The sequence below is a fragment of the Humulus lupulus genome, chromosome 3 (assembly GCF_963169125.1).
Source record: "Humulus lupulus chromosome 3, drHumLupu1.1, whole genome shotgun sequence".
Classification (NCBI taxonomy): domain Eukaryota; kingdom Viridiplantae; phylum Streptophyta; class Magnoliopsida; order Rosales; family Cannabaceae; genus Humulus; species Humulus lupulus.
Window position 1 is genome coordinate 6,770,611 of NC_084795.1, and position 18,699 is coordinate 6,789,309.

The 18,699-nt window shown below is 31.2% G+C and overlaps 1 protein-coding gene across 1 annotated transcript; it reads right to left on the reverse strand.

The window, feature by feature from the left end:
• Positions 1-738: 738 nt before the first annotated feature.
• On the reverse strand, positions 739-1,928 carry LOC133821761 (uncharacterized). Its single transcript, XM_062253905.1, has 3 exons — positions 1,775-1,928; positions 1,315-1,639; positions 739-1,240 (listed from the first exon to the last, which is right to left on the reverse strand). The coding sequence occupies exons 1-3, from the start codon at positions 1,926-1,928 to the stop codon at positions 739-741; spliced, it is 981 nt and encodes a 326-aa protein (XP_062109889.1).
• Between the last annotated feature and the right edge of the window lie 16,771 nt (positions 1,929-18,699).

Here is an 18,699-nt window from a genome sequence, read left to right on the forward strand (position 1 = left end):
AAAAAAACGTGTCACTAAACATGAATGAACTAGGGTTAAAAAGGTTTTGGTCTCAAGAGTTACATATTATATAATTAAACAGTTTTATACATGGGATCCCAAAAGAAACAGAGTTTTAAAGTTGGTTTACAGAATCTCCAAAATACAAACAACCATCCGCCATACTAAGGCAAAATAGACATTTCTGGTTCTCACGTCCCTGCCTAATCCCCAACCGTGGCGGCTGAGCAGCTGGTCATGTACATTCAGCTCACAAAGCTCTCCAAGTCAGGGCTGATCAAGCTTGCCCTTGCCTTTACCTGCACCACGTCTGCTGAGTATCTGATTGATGATTTATGAATTATCTGACTATTGATTATTGTTTATGCTCTGCATTATGGTTTTCTTGCTGGGCCTTGGCTCACGGGTGTTATGTGGTGCAGGTAAAGGCAATGGAAAGGTCGACCAGTCCAGAGTTGGAGAGCTCTCGGGCTGAATGTACATAGTCAGCTGATCGGGCGCCACGACCGAGAGATGATACAGGGACAGGAGAACCTAAAGTGCCTATTTTGCCATTAGAGTGGCTGGTGGTTGTACATAAACTTTGAAATTTTGTAACTGTCATTTAAAACTTATTTTGGGATCCCATGTATTAAAACGTTTATTTTAATGAGAAATTTTCGGACCCTAACCTAATTACGACTTTAGGGTCTCGTTTTCAACTATATGACTTAATTAGCAAGTTGTGCACATTTATAATCAGACAGTGTAACGACCTTGGTTATCTAGGGTGTTAGAAAGGCACACTTGCTTGCAAGGAGTGAGATGAAACTTACTTTGAGAACCTCTTTCACCCCACAGAAAAATCTTGCAAAGACGATCAATTTCCTTAGCAACACTTTGGGGCAACAGGAAAATATTCATCCAATAGCTTCTAAGCCCCAACAAAACTAAATGGATCAGTTGAGCACGACCAACAAAGGAAAGGAGACGACTCGACCAGGAATGCAATCTCACATGGATCTTCTTAACTGTAGGATCACAATCCGTAGCCTTCCATTTGGTAGGCCTCAAAGGAACTCCAAGATGTTTTAAGGGAAATGATCCCTCTTCAATCTTAGTGCAATCTAGGATTTTATCCTTCTCATCATCTCTAAGCCCCCTAAAAAATATGTTGGACTTATTTCCATTGGCAGCCAAGCCCGAAGCAGCACAAAAAGCATCAAAAGCACCTTGTATAATTTGCACCGAACCAAGAGTACTTTTACAAAACAAGATAAGGTCATCGGCAAAGCATAGGCTTACTAATTTAAGAGTTTGCACATAGGATGGAACCTGAAGGCCTTGTTAGAAGACGCTTTGAGCAATAACCGAGTGAGATAATCCATGACAATAACAAACAGTAAAGGAGAGATTGGGTCTCCTTGTCTAAGCTCTTTTTCTCCTTTGAATTGCACTTGGATTCTTCCATTCATCATTAAAGAGTAAGTGGTTCCCCTCAAACACACCATGACCCACTTAATGAATCTACTCGGGAAACATAAAACATTCATTAAGTCCTCCAAGAAACCCCTGTCAATAGTATCATAAGTCTTGCTTAGATCTATCTTCATAGCACATCTAGGAGAATTGTTCTTCTTGTTATAGCCCTTTATGAGATCTTGGAAGACGATAATATTATGAGCTATGGACCTATTCTATATGAAGGCACCTTGATTTTGGCTGATCAAAGTTGGTAACACTTTAGCTAAATGCGCACAGAGCATTTTTTAAATACATTTATGTATCGTGTTACAATAAGCAATAGGACGATCCTCAACAGCTTTAGTCAGATTCTCAACTTTAGGAATCAGAGAGATAATTGTGTTGTTCAAAGATGAAGGAATGATTCCTTGCTCAAAGAAATCCAACACAACCATGACGATCTCCTTTCCAATGTCCTTCCACATTGCTTTAAAGAACCCCGCTCCATATCCATTAGGCCCGGACTCTTAATCAAATGAATGCTATACATTTCTGTTTTTACATCCTTGTGAGTGAAGGGCCGAATCAGCTCCAGTTGATGATCAAGGCCCAAAACCAAGCCAAGACCAATGCAACTAGTATTAATCCGAGTGGAGGCAGAACTGGGATTGCCCATAAAACATTTAAAATGCATGACAAAGTGATTCACAACCTCCTAAAAATTATCCACTACCTTGCCATCTTTATCTATAAATGAAGCTATTCGGTTTTCAACTCTCCTTCTCTTCAAACTCGCATGAAAATACAAGGTGTTTTCATCACCAAATCTTAGCCAAGTGATCTTGCTTTTTTGAAGAAGGAAGCTCTCATAAATTTTTGACTGGCGGATAAACTTCATCTGAGCTTCTTTCTGCTCAATCTGCTGCTGCATATTCGAAGGGTTATTATGAAGATTTAATTGCGCCTTATGAAACTTGACTTTGCTCTCCTCATATCTTTGAATAACATCTCTCATTGTATCCCAATTGAATTTCCTAAGAACATGCTTAAGTCTCGCAAGCTTCCCAACAATCCCATGTAACCCCATGCCCTTCAGAGACATGTTCCAACTCAATAAAATAGTCTCATGAAACTGTTTATGTTCAGTCCACATATTATAGAACCGAAAAGGTCTCTCCCCTGTCTTCACCACCTCCACAGCTTTAAGAAAAATATAACTATGATCTGAAATCACATCCCATCGAACAAAAGCTTAAATAATCTGTGATACGACCACTTTTTTTAAACTTCTCTAATCTGAGTGAATTATATGATACCACACACTTCAAACTTGGAACTAAGATGAGCTTCTACAACTTAGAAGTTGCTTTGATGCCGTTTGATATGGTGTTTTTGTTCTATTTTCCTTTGAGTATAACGCATGCGTTGTGTTCTCTTGTTATTGCTAGTTCCTATCATTGCCAAACACACTGTTAATTGTTTCACAAACACATAATGTTTCACGAACTCCAGCTTAGATTAATCTGAAAACTTGTTATGTTTCTGCACAGGGCGACTTTTCTGGTAGCAGAGGCATGTCTGATTGCAGGTGCAAAGACGAATGAATATCATACGAAGTTGCCGGTGCAGTGTTTGTGGTAGCAACCATGATTCTAAATCGTTCAAGCTCTACGGTTGGGATAGATAAGTTCCAAGTTTTGCTCTTTGATTTTATGTGTGTTTGGAATGCCTTTCTGATGTTTATGACTTAAACTTTACTATGCACTCCGTTCGTGTAGTTATATATACGTGCTATTGATGACTACCTTGATAAGGCTACATGCAAAATCATATTCAATTATAGGAGTGACGTTGTATTAATATTAGTTTTTTGTTTTGGGAAAGGTGGACTTTAAATTTTCGAGTAAAATATTTTCATGGAGGATCTAAGATTAAGGTGGGGTTGCATATCTTTCCCTTTTTTGCTTTTGTGCAAAAATGAAGTGCTTGAGGAGTTAGTGTGGCTGACATGGTCATGAGATTGGTCTGGGACTTTGGGAGGCAGTTGGAATATATTTAGTTGAGGATGTTCCTGTGTTTTTCCTACATAGTCAACATAGGATCTCAGCTATTATTCACACTGTTTAGCATTGAACTTGGACAAAATTTTAACCGATCCTGTGGTGACTCAATAATCAGTTACAATAGATCTTTGTTGTGAAAGTGGTACCCTGTATCTGTCTTATACTAATCTTAGGCCTTTTTTGTTGATTACTTGTGTTAAGTGTGCGTAAAGAAGCATTTTATTTATTTCCTTACACACCCCATTTGACTTTAGGGAGTTTTGGCATAATTAAGTGAATCGACACCAATAAAAAAAGGACTTGATTGTGCTTTTTTTTATTGTTCTCCAATACTTTACCTTTAGAATGATTGGAATATAATGTTCTTTTATGTTAGGTATCTCTATTCTAGTCATGAACTGTTGATGTATGGGGTCTGGTAATGTGTTCATTCTGGGATTGCCTTAAAAATTGAATCAAGATTGGGTATGATTAGTAAGTAACACATAATCCTAACTGGGGAATAGAAGTGTGCAAGTGTACCAGCAATGAGTTGTTTATGGACAACAGGGGATGATGAAACTTGCCCGATTGTAAAATTGTCTAGGGACTCAAATAAATTTAATGAAATGACATCTCATACAGTTGCAATGTCTAGATTGAAATGAAGAAAACAAACTATTTTGGATCCATGTCTCCTAAAACCTCAGCATTCAGAGCTAACTGGAACCGACTCATCTGCTTGTGTCTCTCTCACCTATTTCATTTCTTACTAAAAAGATATATGAAAAGATCTACAGTCAAAGAAATAAATAAAAACAGGTAATAGTAAAAAGGGTCATAAAAAGCTGAAATGGGGAACCATTCCCTTGATAGGGTAGGCAGGCACCGTGAACATCGCACCATTGCATTGGCTGCAACTTGTCAGGAAGGCAAATGTGATAAAACTCAAAGAAGATCATGTCGTTCTTTCTATATTGTATGCCCTTTTTTTAGCCTTTCAAATTTTCCTGCAAAATTACTGTTCATCTAATCTGTGGTACGACCCTGAGTTTTGGTTTCGAAATTGGTGCAGCATTCCTTCTCCGGTTCTCCCTTACACAAACAAAAAATTTATTGAGCTTCATGAGTAGCCTTTGACTTTAGAATTTCAAATAAGTCCCTAAGAAATTGAACTTTTTAATACAATGTAACAATTTATTTATTTTGGCTTGAATACATTGATTGAAGCTTTGGAATTTTCCCAAACAATTTGGATGCTTTTGAATGAAATGTTACGATGTTGGTCGATCGATCTGAAATCATCATAATTACATAGCATGGGAACAATATATATATATACATAACTAAAAAGCCATGAGAATGAGTGGTTTTGGAGAGAAGAGAAAGTGGAAAAAGGGATGAGAACAAGGCAAGAGAGAAAAGAGGCCAAGAAGAAAGAGGCAAACGTAATAAAAGGATGCCATAATTGGCTCAAAAGGGTTGGATCAAAAAAAAAGAAGAAAAGAAGAAAAAGCATAGCAGAAAGGACACGTAGAGAGTGAGTGAGTGAGTACAAAATCCAAGTATAAGCTTTAAAAGTTTTCGACTTTATTGGGTGCACAGAGGATCAGATTTTATAGATAGGCTTTTTTGTCCTTCTGATTCTGTAATACTCTGTGAGTTGAGTTGGGGTTTACTAAACTTTTCATTAGCTTTATTTCTCTTTCCTTTCTTTATATACCTCTTCTTCCATCGACACAACATAATACAAATTCCACTTTTCCTAATGCCATTTTTTTAACCATATCACACCATACCACACCACAACACAACACAACACTATTCCTATTCCTATTGTTCAAATATTTTTTATGGGAAAAGAGAAAAAGGTCATAATCTCATTGCATTATGGGGCTAGCTAAGCTAGAGGCCCAATCAAATGTCCCACCACCATACCATTCCATGGCGCGTGTTTTCACGCTCTATAAAATCAACGAGGCTTATTAATAACAAGGATTGTATATTTTGTTTCACATGTGTTTTGTTTTATTATTTGTTTAGATTTTGTATTTTAATAAATTAATTTTTGGTCTTTTTCTTTTGTAAAATGATTAAAATAGAACTATAAACTCAATTTTGATGAAGAAAAAATTGAATATAACAACACAGTTTTTAAGCTGAATGATTTTATTTTTGTTCTGAATTGTTAGTTTGGTAAATTATTTATGATTTTAATTGAGAAAACATTGACCAAAATTAAATTTAGAATTTTATTTTAATTATTTTATAAAATATAAAATTCAAAAAGTAAATAGAAAATTTAAATAAATAATAGTATAAAAGACAAAATAAAAAAATTATAAACTATTAATAATATAATAGTATTTTCAATTTCCAATTTGGATTATTATTGTAGAATTGATTGATATTACCAAGGCTAGAAAGAAACAGTAGAGAACCCATTACATGTTCAAGATCTACAGTGTTGGTAATAATTTTTATGTAAAATTCTAGTACGGATGACTAAATAAATGGTATTGAAATTATTTTCTTTCTCTCTCACTCCAACTTCTATTACTCTCACTTCTATTGCTTAGTCTCGTCAGAGTTAAATGGAAATGACAATGCTTTTGAAATATCAGTCGTACCCTCTTGTGACTCAAGCCAAAGAAAAGACACTCTTTTGGACATTTGCTTAAGCTTTTCTTCACTCTTGGACTCATTGTTCTCTTCTCAATATGACTCTGCCCTTTCTCAGATGAAAGACATTCTTAAAACAATCAATGAAGTTATTACATTTCCCCTGTTCTGATGAGAAATCAATATATACGACAATTATGGCAAGGGCGCTCGGTGCGGTTATTAGTGTTTTTCGTCTGTGAATAAATTTTAATATATTTTTTTTTATAATTATGTATATTATAGTTATTTAAAATATTATATAAATTTTTTTGAATAATTTATAATACTAAAAATTAAATTTAAATATGTTGTTATACATGTGATTAATTTTTTTATGCACGTGGAAAACAACATATTTTAACTTAATTTTTAATACTATAAACTATTTAGAATTTTCTAAATATTTATAAAATTTTTTAATTAATATATACATAGACATAAAAAAAATCGTACAAAGAACTATTTACGAATAAAAACACTGAAAAACTCAATTGGTAAAAATTAAAATTGAAGTCGTGAGAATTGTCCTATTTGTATATATATACACACATGGTTATGGTTACGCTTATTTTACCATTGATTTCTCATCTCTCTCTTCTCCATTATTGTTTTGATAACAGCTTGATTCATTTTTTACTTCACTACATTCATCTGAACCCCTTTCTAGGTATGCTTTTTTCCAGCTACTTTATTTTTATTATTATTATTTACTGTCACTTCATTTTTTTTTTATTTTGTCGATTCATGAAATGATATTACATGAAATAAATCTTCATTTCTTTAGGGTGTGTGTATCCCAACGTACATACATATTTATATTTATATTTATGCCTTTGACTTTGCTATCCTCCTTTCTATTACTATTTAATTTGTTTTATAAGAAAAGACCCACTCAAGTTTGGTTATTACTTGATGCATGAGTGAGTATAACTATGAGAGAAATTAAAGTTTTATTAGGTCATTAATTCGTCTTCAAATTTGATTAGCATGTGATAATTGACTACTAGTCTCTTTGTTACACGTGATGTTGTACTATGTCACATTTATAAATAATATCAAATTGTAGTAATTTCATGTAAATCACAGATTTGGTTCTTTAATGGCTGTTATTATTATTTTCTTTTTTTTTTAAAAATATCTAGTGTAGACTCTAGTGTATGGCATTTGATTTGACTCATTAAAATCTAGATAGGCTTTTCTAGTTTGTACCATTCTTTATATTAATAGCAAACCATAAATGAGCATGACCCATGCCAATACATGGCATTTAAGCCATCCTATGAAATATTGCCTACGGACATTGCTCAACATTATTTTTTGTGGCTCCAATCACTGTATATGCTGCATTAACTAGTATTGGAAACTATTAATTTCTCGAGTATTATCGCAGTGTCCAACATCATTTCGATGTAATTAGTGTAATTTAATATCAAGTATAGTAAAATATCTTTTAAGGCTCATAGTGATGCTCGATTAAAAAAGTTATTTACATCTAGCTATATCAACTCATAATAAAAAGAGTGTTATTTGGCACCTTCACGTATCCAACACTCCATATTTAGTTAACGATATCTAATAATACATATTAAATTTAAATAAGTAGGACCCGATATAAGATTGTACTAATAATAATATGTCAACTTCTTGTAGTATTGCGCACTCGTGGTGCCCCTTAACAATAAGAGCGTTGTTATTTGACATCTTAAGATGTCCAATACCAAATGAAGTGACACTCTATAATTGGTTAGCAATACCCTATAATGCTTATTAAAGTCAAATAAATGATATACAATATTGAATTGCACCAATAAAAGTATACCACCTCCTTATAATGTTGGTCACCAACTGTGCTCCTTAGCAATTCTCTAACAATAATAGGGTTTTCATTTTCTCATAATAATAAATGTTGATTATTCTTCTACACCTAATCTGGGATCCAAATCCCAAACTAGAAGGTTATTAAAAAACACTAATTATAAGTCTCCCCAACCCACTTACCACATGCCAGGTCATTCTCCCTTGAATGTGTTCATCCTAAATCTAATCAAAACCAACCGCTCTCTTTGTCTCTCGGTTGGGCTAGCTGTGAATTGAAATTGATATCCCTATCATCATCATTACCAAATTGATGCTACCAAGTTTTACCACATGCTGCAATAAAAATCTCTCACAGCCCCACCTTTTTCAACTAAATAAGCAAATTCATTTTGAAATCTCCATCCCCATATACACATATATATATACATATATAGCTCAATCAGTACAAGGTGGACCCCACACCTCACCTCACCTCACCTCACCTCACCTCACTCCATATTTTCCTTTCTTTTTCTAATATCAACATAAATACTCTAATCTAAACAAAGAACCTTAACTTAAGATTGTGTTTTACATATTTTTTTTTTATTTTTTAAAAAAAATGTAACATTAGGGGGGACAAAACTGAATTGGGTTATGCAAGAAGGCTCACAAGATTGCATCAAAATTGAAACCTAAGATCGGAGGGACTCTATTCAAACACGTTATCTTGTTACATACGTCAACACAAATTGGAGCTGAAGGCTGACCAACACCCTCGCAAGATTCTTGCATATTCCCTCCTCCTCCTCGGCTACTCCCATGTTTCCCCCCCCTCTCTCTCTCTCACTCTCTCTCTCTTCTTTCTTCATTTTATTTATTAATTATAAAAAAAAACCACTACTATTCTTTTATATATATATATATAATTACTAATTTAAATTCATATTACGTTGAAAAAAAAAATCATATATTTGAAAAAATGGTTTTTCTCTATACTCTGCCTAAGTTCACTCACAAGCAGATTGTAAGAATTGTTATAGGCCCCCGGTGGTGCCAAACATATGATAGTGTCATACTTAGAGATGCACATTTTCTCTACGAAGACAGGGTCTGCGGGGACCCGCTTTTAATGGAATGGGGAATCTCTGTCTAAATGGGGAATGGAGAGGGGACGGGATAACTTTCAATCCTCGAACGTTAAATGGGGCGAGAACAGGAATAGCACTCCTCACCTCCACGAGGCCCAGTTTAATTTTTTATATATTTTGTAATATTTTATATGTATTTTATATCTTTCTTTATGTATTTTTGTAGTATAGTAGTAATTTTTTAAATTTTATTTAGGATAGTGTTTAATATTTTAAATAATATATTGTGCAATATTTTTATTTACATATAATTTACAATATTTATTTTAAAATTAATTTTTTAAATCAATGGGTTCTCCGTGAGGATTCCCCGCCCTAATAGGGAACTCCATGTGAGGATTATCCGCCCCAATAAGGGATTCCCCACCCCGTCCCCGACGGAGAATAAACGGAGATGGGGCAGGGACGGGAATTAGAAATATAAATAGGGACGAGGACGGGAGGAGCACTCTCCACCAATTCTCCACCTCGTGTGCATCACTATCGTACTATTATTGGTGTAATTTTTTATTGGATCCCACGTATTTAATTTAATAAGTAATATAGAAAACATTTATCAAAGAAGAAACACAACTAATATAGTATTCCACAACTAATATCAATGTTGTTTTTAAGTTCAGTCGAAGTTATTAATATTACGTACCGATATGGGTAGTTTAGTAATTTGAAAACCAATCAAAGAAGAAACACCATAGCCAAAGTAAGTAGTATAGTATTGGTAATGGTAACTAGTTGGCCTAATCTAAATCTTATTGCATTACATTCATTCTATACAATAATTTAGATTTTTTTTTTTATAAACTTGGAGAAGAAGATTCTAACTTGTGATAAAAAGTGATTAAAAACACACAACGAGTATTTTACCGAGTAGTTTTTATATTGGTAATCTTTTTATAGGAAGAAACGTAGTCAAAAGGCTTGGGTGGCTATTTGTTACACAGATAAAAAAGAGGTGATTATAATAATGAATAACCAATATTAGTAAGACATAGACTGCTGCTATTTTTCTCATCACGTGGGCCAGTGTGGGGATTGCATATGAGTCTCCATCTCCCATTTAACATTCTCTCTCTCTAAACTTGCTTAGGTAGCTAGCTAATATGGTATGGTATGGTATGACATTTTTCGTTGTTCACAACAAAGTCATAATACTCATACATAAGACATAGAGCTAGAGCCTCGAGAAACAAAGGAAGCAGCAGAATAATAAAAATCTTTTAAAGGCTTTAGCTTTGCATTGTCAACACCATACCACACCACCAACCAACCAAACCAACCCTTTTCTTAAGAAAAAGCTTTATTCTTTTTGGTAAACGACGCCGGATTTGGGGTCTTCGACTTTATGTGGGTATTTTCTGGAGATGTCGGTCGCCGGCGGAAGGAGGGTGGTGGTGTTGTACTTTTTTGTGGTGGCGTTTCTGGTCTTCCCGGCTTTGCAGATTTGGGTCTGCCGTGACTGTAAAGCTGGTGCCGCGAGGGTATTTCCGGGACTTCATAGTAATGATACGACGTCGTCTGTGAAGAGGAAGAAGAGCCGTGACGTGGAGGAGATGTTTGAGAAGTTCTTCAATGGCAGAAGAGATCTTAATTTAAACGACACTACTGGTAAGGGGTTTGATGATAACAAACGACGAGTACCCAGTTGCCCAGATCCTCTCCACAACTAGTTAAAGAAAAAATCAAAGTAAAAATAAAAAACATTTCTTTTATTTGTTTCGTTTTTTCTTTTATTTTTAGAAGAAATTTTTTTGTTGGAAATTATTATAGCCAAAATACCCACGTTTTTCTCATCAAATCAGAGGTAGTGGTTAAGTGTGTTTTTGTAATTTAGGTGGGAAAACCGGGGGTATTTTGGTATTATGAAATGATTAATTTTCCTTATGAACCCAGAAAATGCAAGATCATGATCATCATGTGTATAGAACAAAAAAAAATTGGTTTTTAAGAGTGAACTACTTTTCTTGTCTACTCTTAAGAATCTCTCTCTGTATGTAACTACAATCAAGATTTGACTTTTACTTTTCTTCTTCTTCTTCATCATCTTCTTCAATGGAAAGATGAAGAGAAACAGTGGCAGAAATGTAATTTAGAACCGAAGAAACATTCTTGCCATTACACTGAAACAATACGAAGATCTTTTTTTTACAGGTTTGCAGAAAAATGACTTAATTCTTTTACTATTCTCACTGTCACAATGATGAAAGGTTTTCTATTTTGGTGAAATGATTTGCTTTGGCAATCTGTAGCTGCTGTAGGTTATGATGATCACTGTTCTTGTGTCCTTATTTATGTGATTGCACAGTACAACTTTGCGTCTATTACATGTGTATTTATGAGCTTATTATTAGAAAGTAATAAAAAATATTGCTTTGATTGTAACTATGTTAATTACTCTAGTTACTTGTTTTAACTTTGTTCTTTGAATATATAGTAATGATGAAACGATCGATTATTATTAGGTTGATCATATCAGATGAAGTTGTTCAAATATGTCAGGCTATCAACTACTGTATTTACAACCACTCGGAATAGTTCATATATGACTTCATTTTGGACAAGTCCTTGTTATTCTTGGAATATCTCTTTATTTTATTTTTGTTGTTGTTATTATAAATATATGTTATAGCAATTCAAAGTTTAAATGTGTTCCTTATATTAGTAACTGCAGATTCATTATCAGAATTGATTCACCACCAGATACATATATATGCATGTGTTAGGTTAATTTTTAGAACTGAAGTCCTAACCTTTTGTGTACTATATCATAATAGGGTATTGACAAAAGTTGTTTTTCGTACGTGGTTATAAATTCTAATTTATCATTACAATATGGTTTATTGTAATAATTTAAAAAATCTCACAAATTTTTAAATAATTTTCAGTGTTGGGAAAAAGTTTCAAACAGTTTGTTATTTGATTGTGTAATTTAAATTTTATTTTTGATAATGTAAATTATTAGTAATTTTTTGAAAATTTGTAGAATATTTGAAGTGACTACAATTAATATACACTGAAAAATTAGAATTTGTAACTATATCGAAACACAGTCAATAGTGTAATCTTTCCCTATCATAATATATATATATATACACACATTTATATTCTATAAAAACTAATTAAATAGCAATAAACAAGAAAATAAAGAAGACACATACAAGCATTTTTAGTACAACAAACAATCAATATGACTCCGATCTCTTTGTGATGCTACAAAGTTTTAATTTTTCTCAACATTTTAAGCTTATCAGATTGTGCCAATATATTAGAATTGGAATTACTAACCCAACATATATTAATATCAATGAGCTAAAGGGAAAATAAACTACGTATTCCACGTACATTAGTAATTAGTATAGATTGAGCATGAATAGCAGATAAGGGTTTTAGATTAATTAATGACACTTGGGCAAGTAGATGAACTTATTAATTGATAATTAAAACACAATCAAAAAGAGAACGGAGAATACGGTGTTAAGTATTCTTTTCTCTAATTTTTAATATATTACAACTTACTGAGTTTAGTAAGCAAATCCTTTCTGAAGTAGCAAAAGTGGATTTTTAATAAAGGAGTAATGATACTAATAGAGTCAAAATAAATTCAATTCGATAAATAAACAAAAACTAAAAAAGCAATACTTATAAATGCATATGGATTCTAGTGTTTGTAATCTAGGGTAACACAGAAAATTAAACTTTGTACTAATAAATATATATATATATGTATATTCTCCGATAATAATTTTTATAGATCAACATAAAGTGGATAAAGACAAATTTACCATATTACCCGTTACTACCAACAAAACAAGGACAAACAAAACAATGGAAAATGGGTATTTTGGAGATTATTCAATCAAAATTTTTAATTTTCTAATTTGAAAAGTAAGTTTTAAAATGTTTGGGTGTTTAAAATAGCATAGAAATCGATGTGAGAAAGCGCCACGTATTATGCGGCGAAGAAGAACTTTTTTTCTTTTTATTTAAGAAATATTTATTTGTTTTTAATATTTATTTATTTATATAAAAGCTGCAATTGTTTCGTAGTCGTGTTATTTGTCTTTTTGTATTTGGAATTGGAATCAAATTGACTCTCTGCTCTTATTATTTTCATTCATGAAGACAATTTAGCTCATCGATGCATTTTCTGCCGTACTTTTGTTTTCCTAATATTTTTCTCCAATAGAACTAGAGCTATACTGTTCTTTTGTTTTTTTTCATGGACCAAATTCGTCTTTATTACATAATAATAAACATTATATCATATTCATTTACAATAACTTTTGGGAGCATTGTGGGGGCTTTTTCTACTCTTGAACTATGAATAATTTTCAGCAATATTTTTTTATTGTAATCGTGTATATTTTAATTATTTAGAACATTTATAAATTTTCAGAAAATTTTGAATAATTTACGGTGTCAAAAACTAAGTTCAAACATATTATTTTTCAGGTCCATAAAATAATTAATCACGCGTGCAATAACTTATTTTTAAATTAGTTTTCGGCACTGTAAATTATTTGAAATTTTCTGAAAATTTATAGGATACTCTAACTAACTATAATATATACGATTACAAAATAAAATCACACCAAAAACTGTTCACGGATTGAGAACAAAAAAAAAAACCACTAATAAGTTTCTTTTTGAAGGCCCTACGGTCAAAATTTTCCTAATTTTTTATTATCTCCAGCTAACTTATAAAGCTCTCGTATAGACTTTTGTGTTGTGTCGTAGCTAGAGTAATTTAAATAACAATTCAACAAATATTAAATAATAAACAGTGCGTTTTGTACTATTTCCTTAAATAATTGGATTAAGTATACTTAATTATTGATGTAATTAAGTTGTTGTAATTAATCTATTAATATATGACATATGATTACGTCAATCATATCTTATTTTATTTTTAAGAATCATAATCAAGTGAAAGCTTTAATTTAATTGTATTTTTTTTTTCTCTATCCAAAGTTACCATGCATGCACTGGTCGATGCTTTTCTTGTTCTCAATTAAGAGCCATTATTCATACAAACAAGTAATTAATTCTCTAAGTTGATTATTAAAGTGTGATGATGACAATACCTTTCAAAATTTTACAAGATTATTAAAAAACACTAATTTCAAAATGTGTAATGCTGAACTTTTTTTTTTTTTTTAAATGCAGCACCAAATTTTAAAAATTTGGATGAGTTATTTCAATAATTATTTTTCACTCTTTTTCTAGAAATTTATTTAGACTATAATAAACAGAAAATGGTATAACCTATTATCCAATATATATGAATATGGCTTCATTCACATGATTATTTTGAAATATTGTTTCTCTCATAATCATTAAGTAACAATTTATTGTCAAAGTTTCACCTAAATCAATTTACCTATTTATAATCCTAAAATGATAAGAAATTAATTCAACATACTAACTACTTAATTAAAGACAAATACAAATATATATATATATATTATCAATCTATTAAAAGATATTACGTAATTTTCCCGACAAAAAAAATTACGTAATTTAATTTAATAATATAAAAAAATCAGTAAGATTTTATAATTAATCATTTAAGGCTTGTTGGATTTTTTAATGAATAAATTAAAATAATTTGATTTTTCTCGATTCGTCCACTTACAAAATTCATACTATTTATGGTACGATCATTTAATTATATTATAAAACATACAAGTAGATTAAAAACAATTCTTTCTAACACAAAAGTCTTCATTTTTTTGCCCCATTATTTTTTCCTAAACATCCAAGAACTTTTCACTCCACAAGAAAGAAAGAAAAAAAATCTTAATTAGTATCTCTTTAAAAAAATTATTCATTTCGTTTCTTTTCATTTGCGTGGGTTTTCGTATATTACTTTGATTTGAGTAGTTTGAGTGAGTGTGTGTCGTTTTAGATCAATTTTCTAAAATTTGTATAATCTCAAAGATTTATTCTATCAAATATTGATTTCTACAAACGAAACATTATATATAAACTATATAGTACATCAATCAACAGAGCTAACACACATATATAGTGATTTCAAATTTCTAAGATTATAACATACAAAAGTGTCATACAGTAATATATATATATATTGGGGAATTCTCCAATAAGTCATCACTTTAAGCCCTATCGATAAGGCTCTCAATGTTTTCGACCCGTGAACATTTTTCGGTGCAATTTTTTTTATGACCGTGTATATTGTTGCTATTTAGAGCATCCTACAAATTTTCAGAAAATTCTGAATAATTTACAGTATAAAAAACTAAGTTCAAACATGTTGTTGCACGTGTGACTAATTATTTGTTATGCGCGTGGAAAGCAACATGTTTGAACCTAAGTTTTGGTACTGTAAATTATTTGGAATTTTATGAAAATTTAGAGGATGCTCTAAATAGCTAAAATATACACGGTCATAAAAAAAAATCGTGCCGAAAACTGTTCACGAGTCGAGAAACACTAAAGGCAACTCCAATGGAACTGCAAAACACCAATTTGGTGTTGATTCTACACTATATATCACTCTAATGGGACTCTAAATGGGACTGCAAAATAGTGTACATGAACAGTGCCACGACATTATTGATGTGGCACTGTTCACCACGGCAAAAATTTTCTTTTTTCTTTTTGTTTTTTGTGTTTTATATTAATATTATATATATATAAATATAAATATAAATATATGTATATTATTTAATTTGTAAGATAAAATAATATAATAATATAATGTTTACTTTGTGGAGAATATAATAATATTGAATATATTTTTTGGTGTAATTTTTAGTGTTATGGTTAGATTGGAAAAAAAAATATGGTGCTAAAATTTTTTAGTTTTGGTATTGGTGCAACACCATATGTTATGGGTTAGAGATATCCTAAAAGCTCCACCGATAGAGTTTAAAATGAAGCCTGAATTGTCCTCTCTATATATATGCTAATTAATTTACTTGACATTGGGGGCCAAAAATGGGTTAAAAAAATGTAGTGGGAATAAAGTAAAATTGTTAATAAGAGCGTATTTGAGAATAAAAATAAACATTAAACTAGCTAAAAAAATATGTATACTTTTAAATTAAAAACAAATAAAGTAGAGCTTGGCTCCCCCACTAGCCCCAAACTCCCTTTGTCCATTTTTGTAACTATCTTCATTCCTAATTTTAAGATTATAGTTCCAATAACTTTATATATAATTTTTTTTTTTAAGGAATAACTTTATAATTAACAGTAAACTTTGTTTTTCTTTAGCAAAATTAATTGCAATAGATTAGGGAGAAAAATATTTTGTTATCTTAAATTGAAAATTACTCTTAAGCAACTCCATGTATGTTTTTGCTAAAAAGTTTTTTATTCCTTTTTTTTCCTCTGCTTTCTGTTAAATATTATATCACAAATTTATTGCCTGTATATTACGTGACAAAATTAATTACCATTGACAACATGAGCATTTGTTCAACAATAGATAAAAATAAAATTAAAATAAACAAATAAGATGCTTTGACCAATATTTTTCAATTAAAGGGGTAAAGCAAGTAGCACAAAAATCCCATATTAAATTTTAAGTAGTGTGAGAATATTACAATGGTTTACTTTGGTTTTTCAACAAATATGCTGGTGATTGGTGATGATGTCAGTTCCACACATGAATGAATCCCAAATAATTGAGTGGGGTTTGAACCCTAATTTAATTAGCCAGCTATATATATAGCTATAAATATATATATATATTTATATATTTATATAAATGCACATGGGTCGTAGCTGGGCCAGTTGCCTTTCCGAGTATCAATTATAATGTTCAACGTTTATTGTTCTTTATTCCATTATAAGAAAGAAAAAAACGTTTACATTCTCCATAAAACTATACCAAAATTTATTTTATTATTGACTTATTACTAGCTAATAATATTTATATACAAGTTTATGGAAAATTTAAGATGTGATAGAATATTCAAATTTACTCTACAACAGCGTTGGATTTTTTGCTTTTTTTTTAATCTATTATTTAATCCAGCAAATTGGGAATATGCCTTGCTAGGTAAACTTCAAAATTTTACAAGTTAAATTGTAGCTGATTATGATGGTTGGATCGGATTGGCCCAGTTTATGACCCACACAGTTTGGGCTGTATTTCTTGAAGCCCGTTAAGGGCCCAAAAGGTTGGTGAATTCAAGTGCTCAAGGAAATGCACTCACACTAATGCATTTTTTTAGGGGTTTTTTTTTCTTAAATACACTTTTTTATTTTCTTTTATATTTATAGGATACCTAATTTTTTTTTCAATTTTACTAACCAAGTTTTAAAAAATATGATTTTAAAGTTTCATAATTACAAAAATATAGTTTGAGAAAAATAACTAAAAAGCATCTAAGAATCAACTAGAATACAACTTGATAATAATTCTAAATCAACCTAAAATAAAATAACTTAAAAACAACTCAAAAAACAATATACATTATGACTAAACATCAACATCAAAAAATTAAAAATAACTTGAAAACAACACAAATAAAAAAAAAAAAAAAGACAAAACCATAAAAATATAAAATTGACTTCAAATAGTAAAATTGATTTTTTTTTTTTTTTGTTAAAGCGTAAAAAGTAATTTTTGAATTTTTTTTTTTTTGTAAATTTCCCTTTTCCTAAAAGAAAATTATAAGTGTGCGGGAAAATAATTCAATTTAATGAGAATTTCGTTTTCTTAACTTTCTCTCCGTGAAAAAATAAAAGTTTCTTTTGATAAAAACATATTAGAAAGTAACATAAAGAATTATTAAGTTTTTTTCAAAAGTGGTTACTAGGTCAGTAAATTTTTAATATGAAATGCTATTTTTTTTTTCTTAAAAAATAACCACTTTACTAATTACTACGCTTATAAAAAGAGTTACATATTTTAGTTACTAACTTGTGAAAATAAATTTTACATTATTAAATTAATTATATTATGATTTTATTTTATTAAAATTTTCAAAATCTGGGCAATATTTGAAGTTCTAGTGCACGACTATTAAATATTAATCGGAATAAATCAAAGGAGAAATGAAAGACGTTAAAATATGAAAGAATCATAATAATTATTTGTATTATGTTGTTTGCTAAAATTGACTGGAAAATGAATCAGAATTATTTTATCTTGTTTACATATTTAGGAAATGCAATTAGAATACTTAAATTGACTAAATTATCATTTTATATACAAAAATATATAAAACGATTTTTTTTAAGAAAAAAACTTACTTCACGGGCGAGATCTCTGGTTCAAGTACAGGATGGCCCAGTTGCGCCAAGGAAAGGAATAGAAGAAGCATTTGACTCCTTCATGCATGCTCCACTTGGCTCGGGGGGATATAGCTCAGTTGGTAGAGCTCCGCTCTTGCAATTGGGTCGTTGCGATTACGGGTTGGGTGTCTAATTGTCCAGGCAGTAATGATAGTATCTTGTACCTGAACCGGTGGCTCACTTTTTCTAAGTAATGGGAAAGAGGACCGAAACATGCCACTGAAAAACTCTACTGAGACAAAGATGGGCTGTCAAGAACTTAGAGGAGGTAGGATGGGCAATTGGTTAGATCTAGTATGGATCGTACATGGACGGTAGCTGGAGTCGGCGGC

Excerpts from the sequence above, each read along its gene's own strand:
- LOC133821761 (XM_062253905.1), bottom strand. The coding sequence starts at position 1,928 with ATGTGGAAGGACATTGGAAAGGAGATCGTCATGGTTGTGTTGGATTTC. Across the intron at positions 1,640-1,774 it reads GGATCGTCCTATTGCTTATT|ATCTCATAAAGGGCTATAAC; the intron begins GTAACACGATAC and ends TCGTCTTCCAAG. Across the intron at positions 1,241-1,314 it reads TCTTCTAACAAGGCCTTCAG|TACTCTTGGTTCGGTGCAAA; the intron begins GTTCCATCCTAT and ends GTTTTGTAAAAG.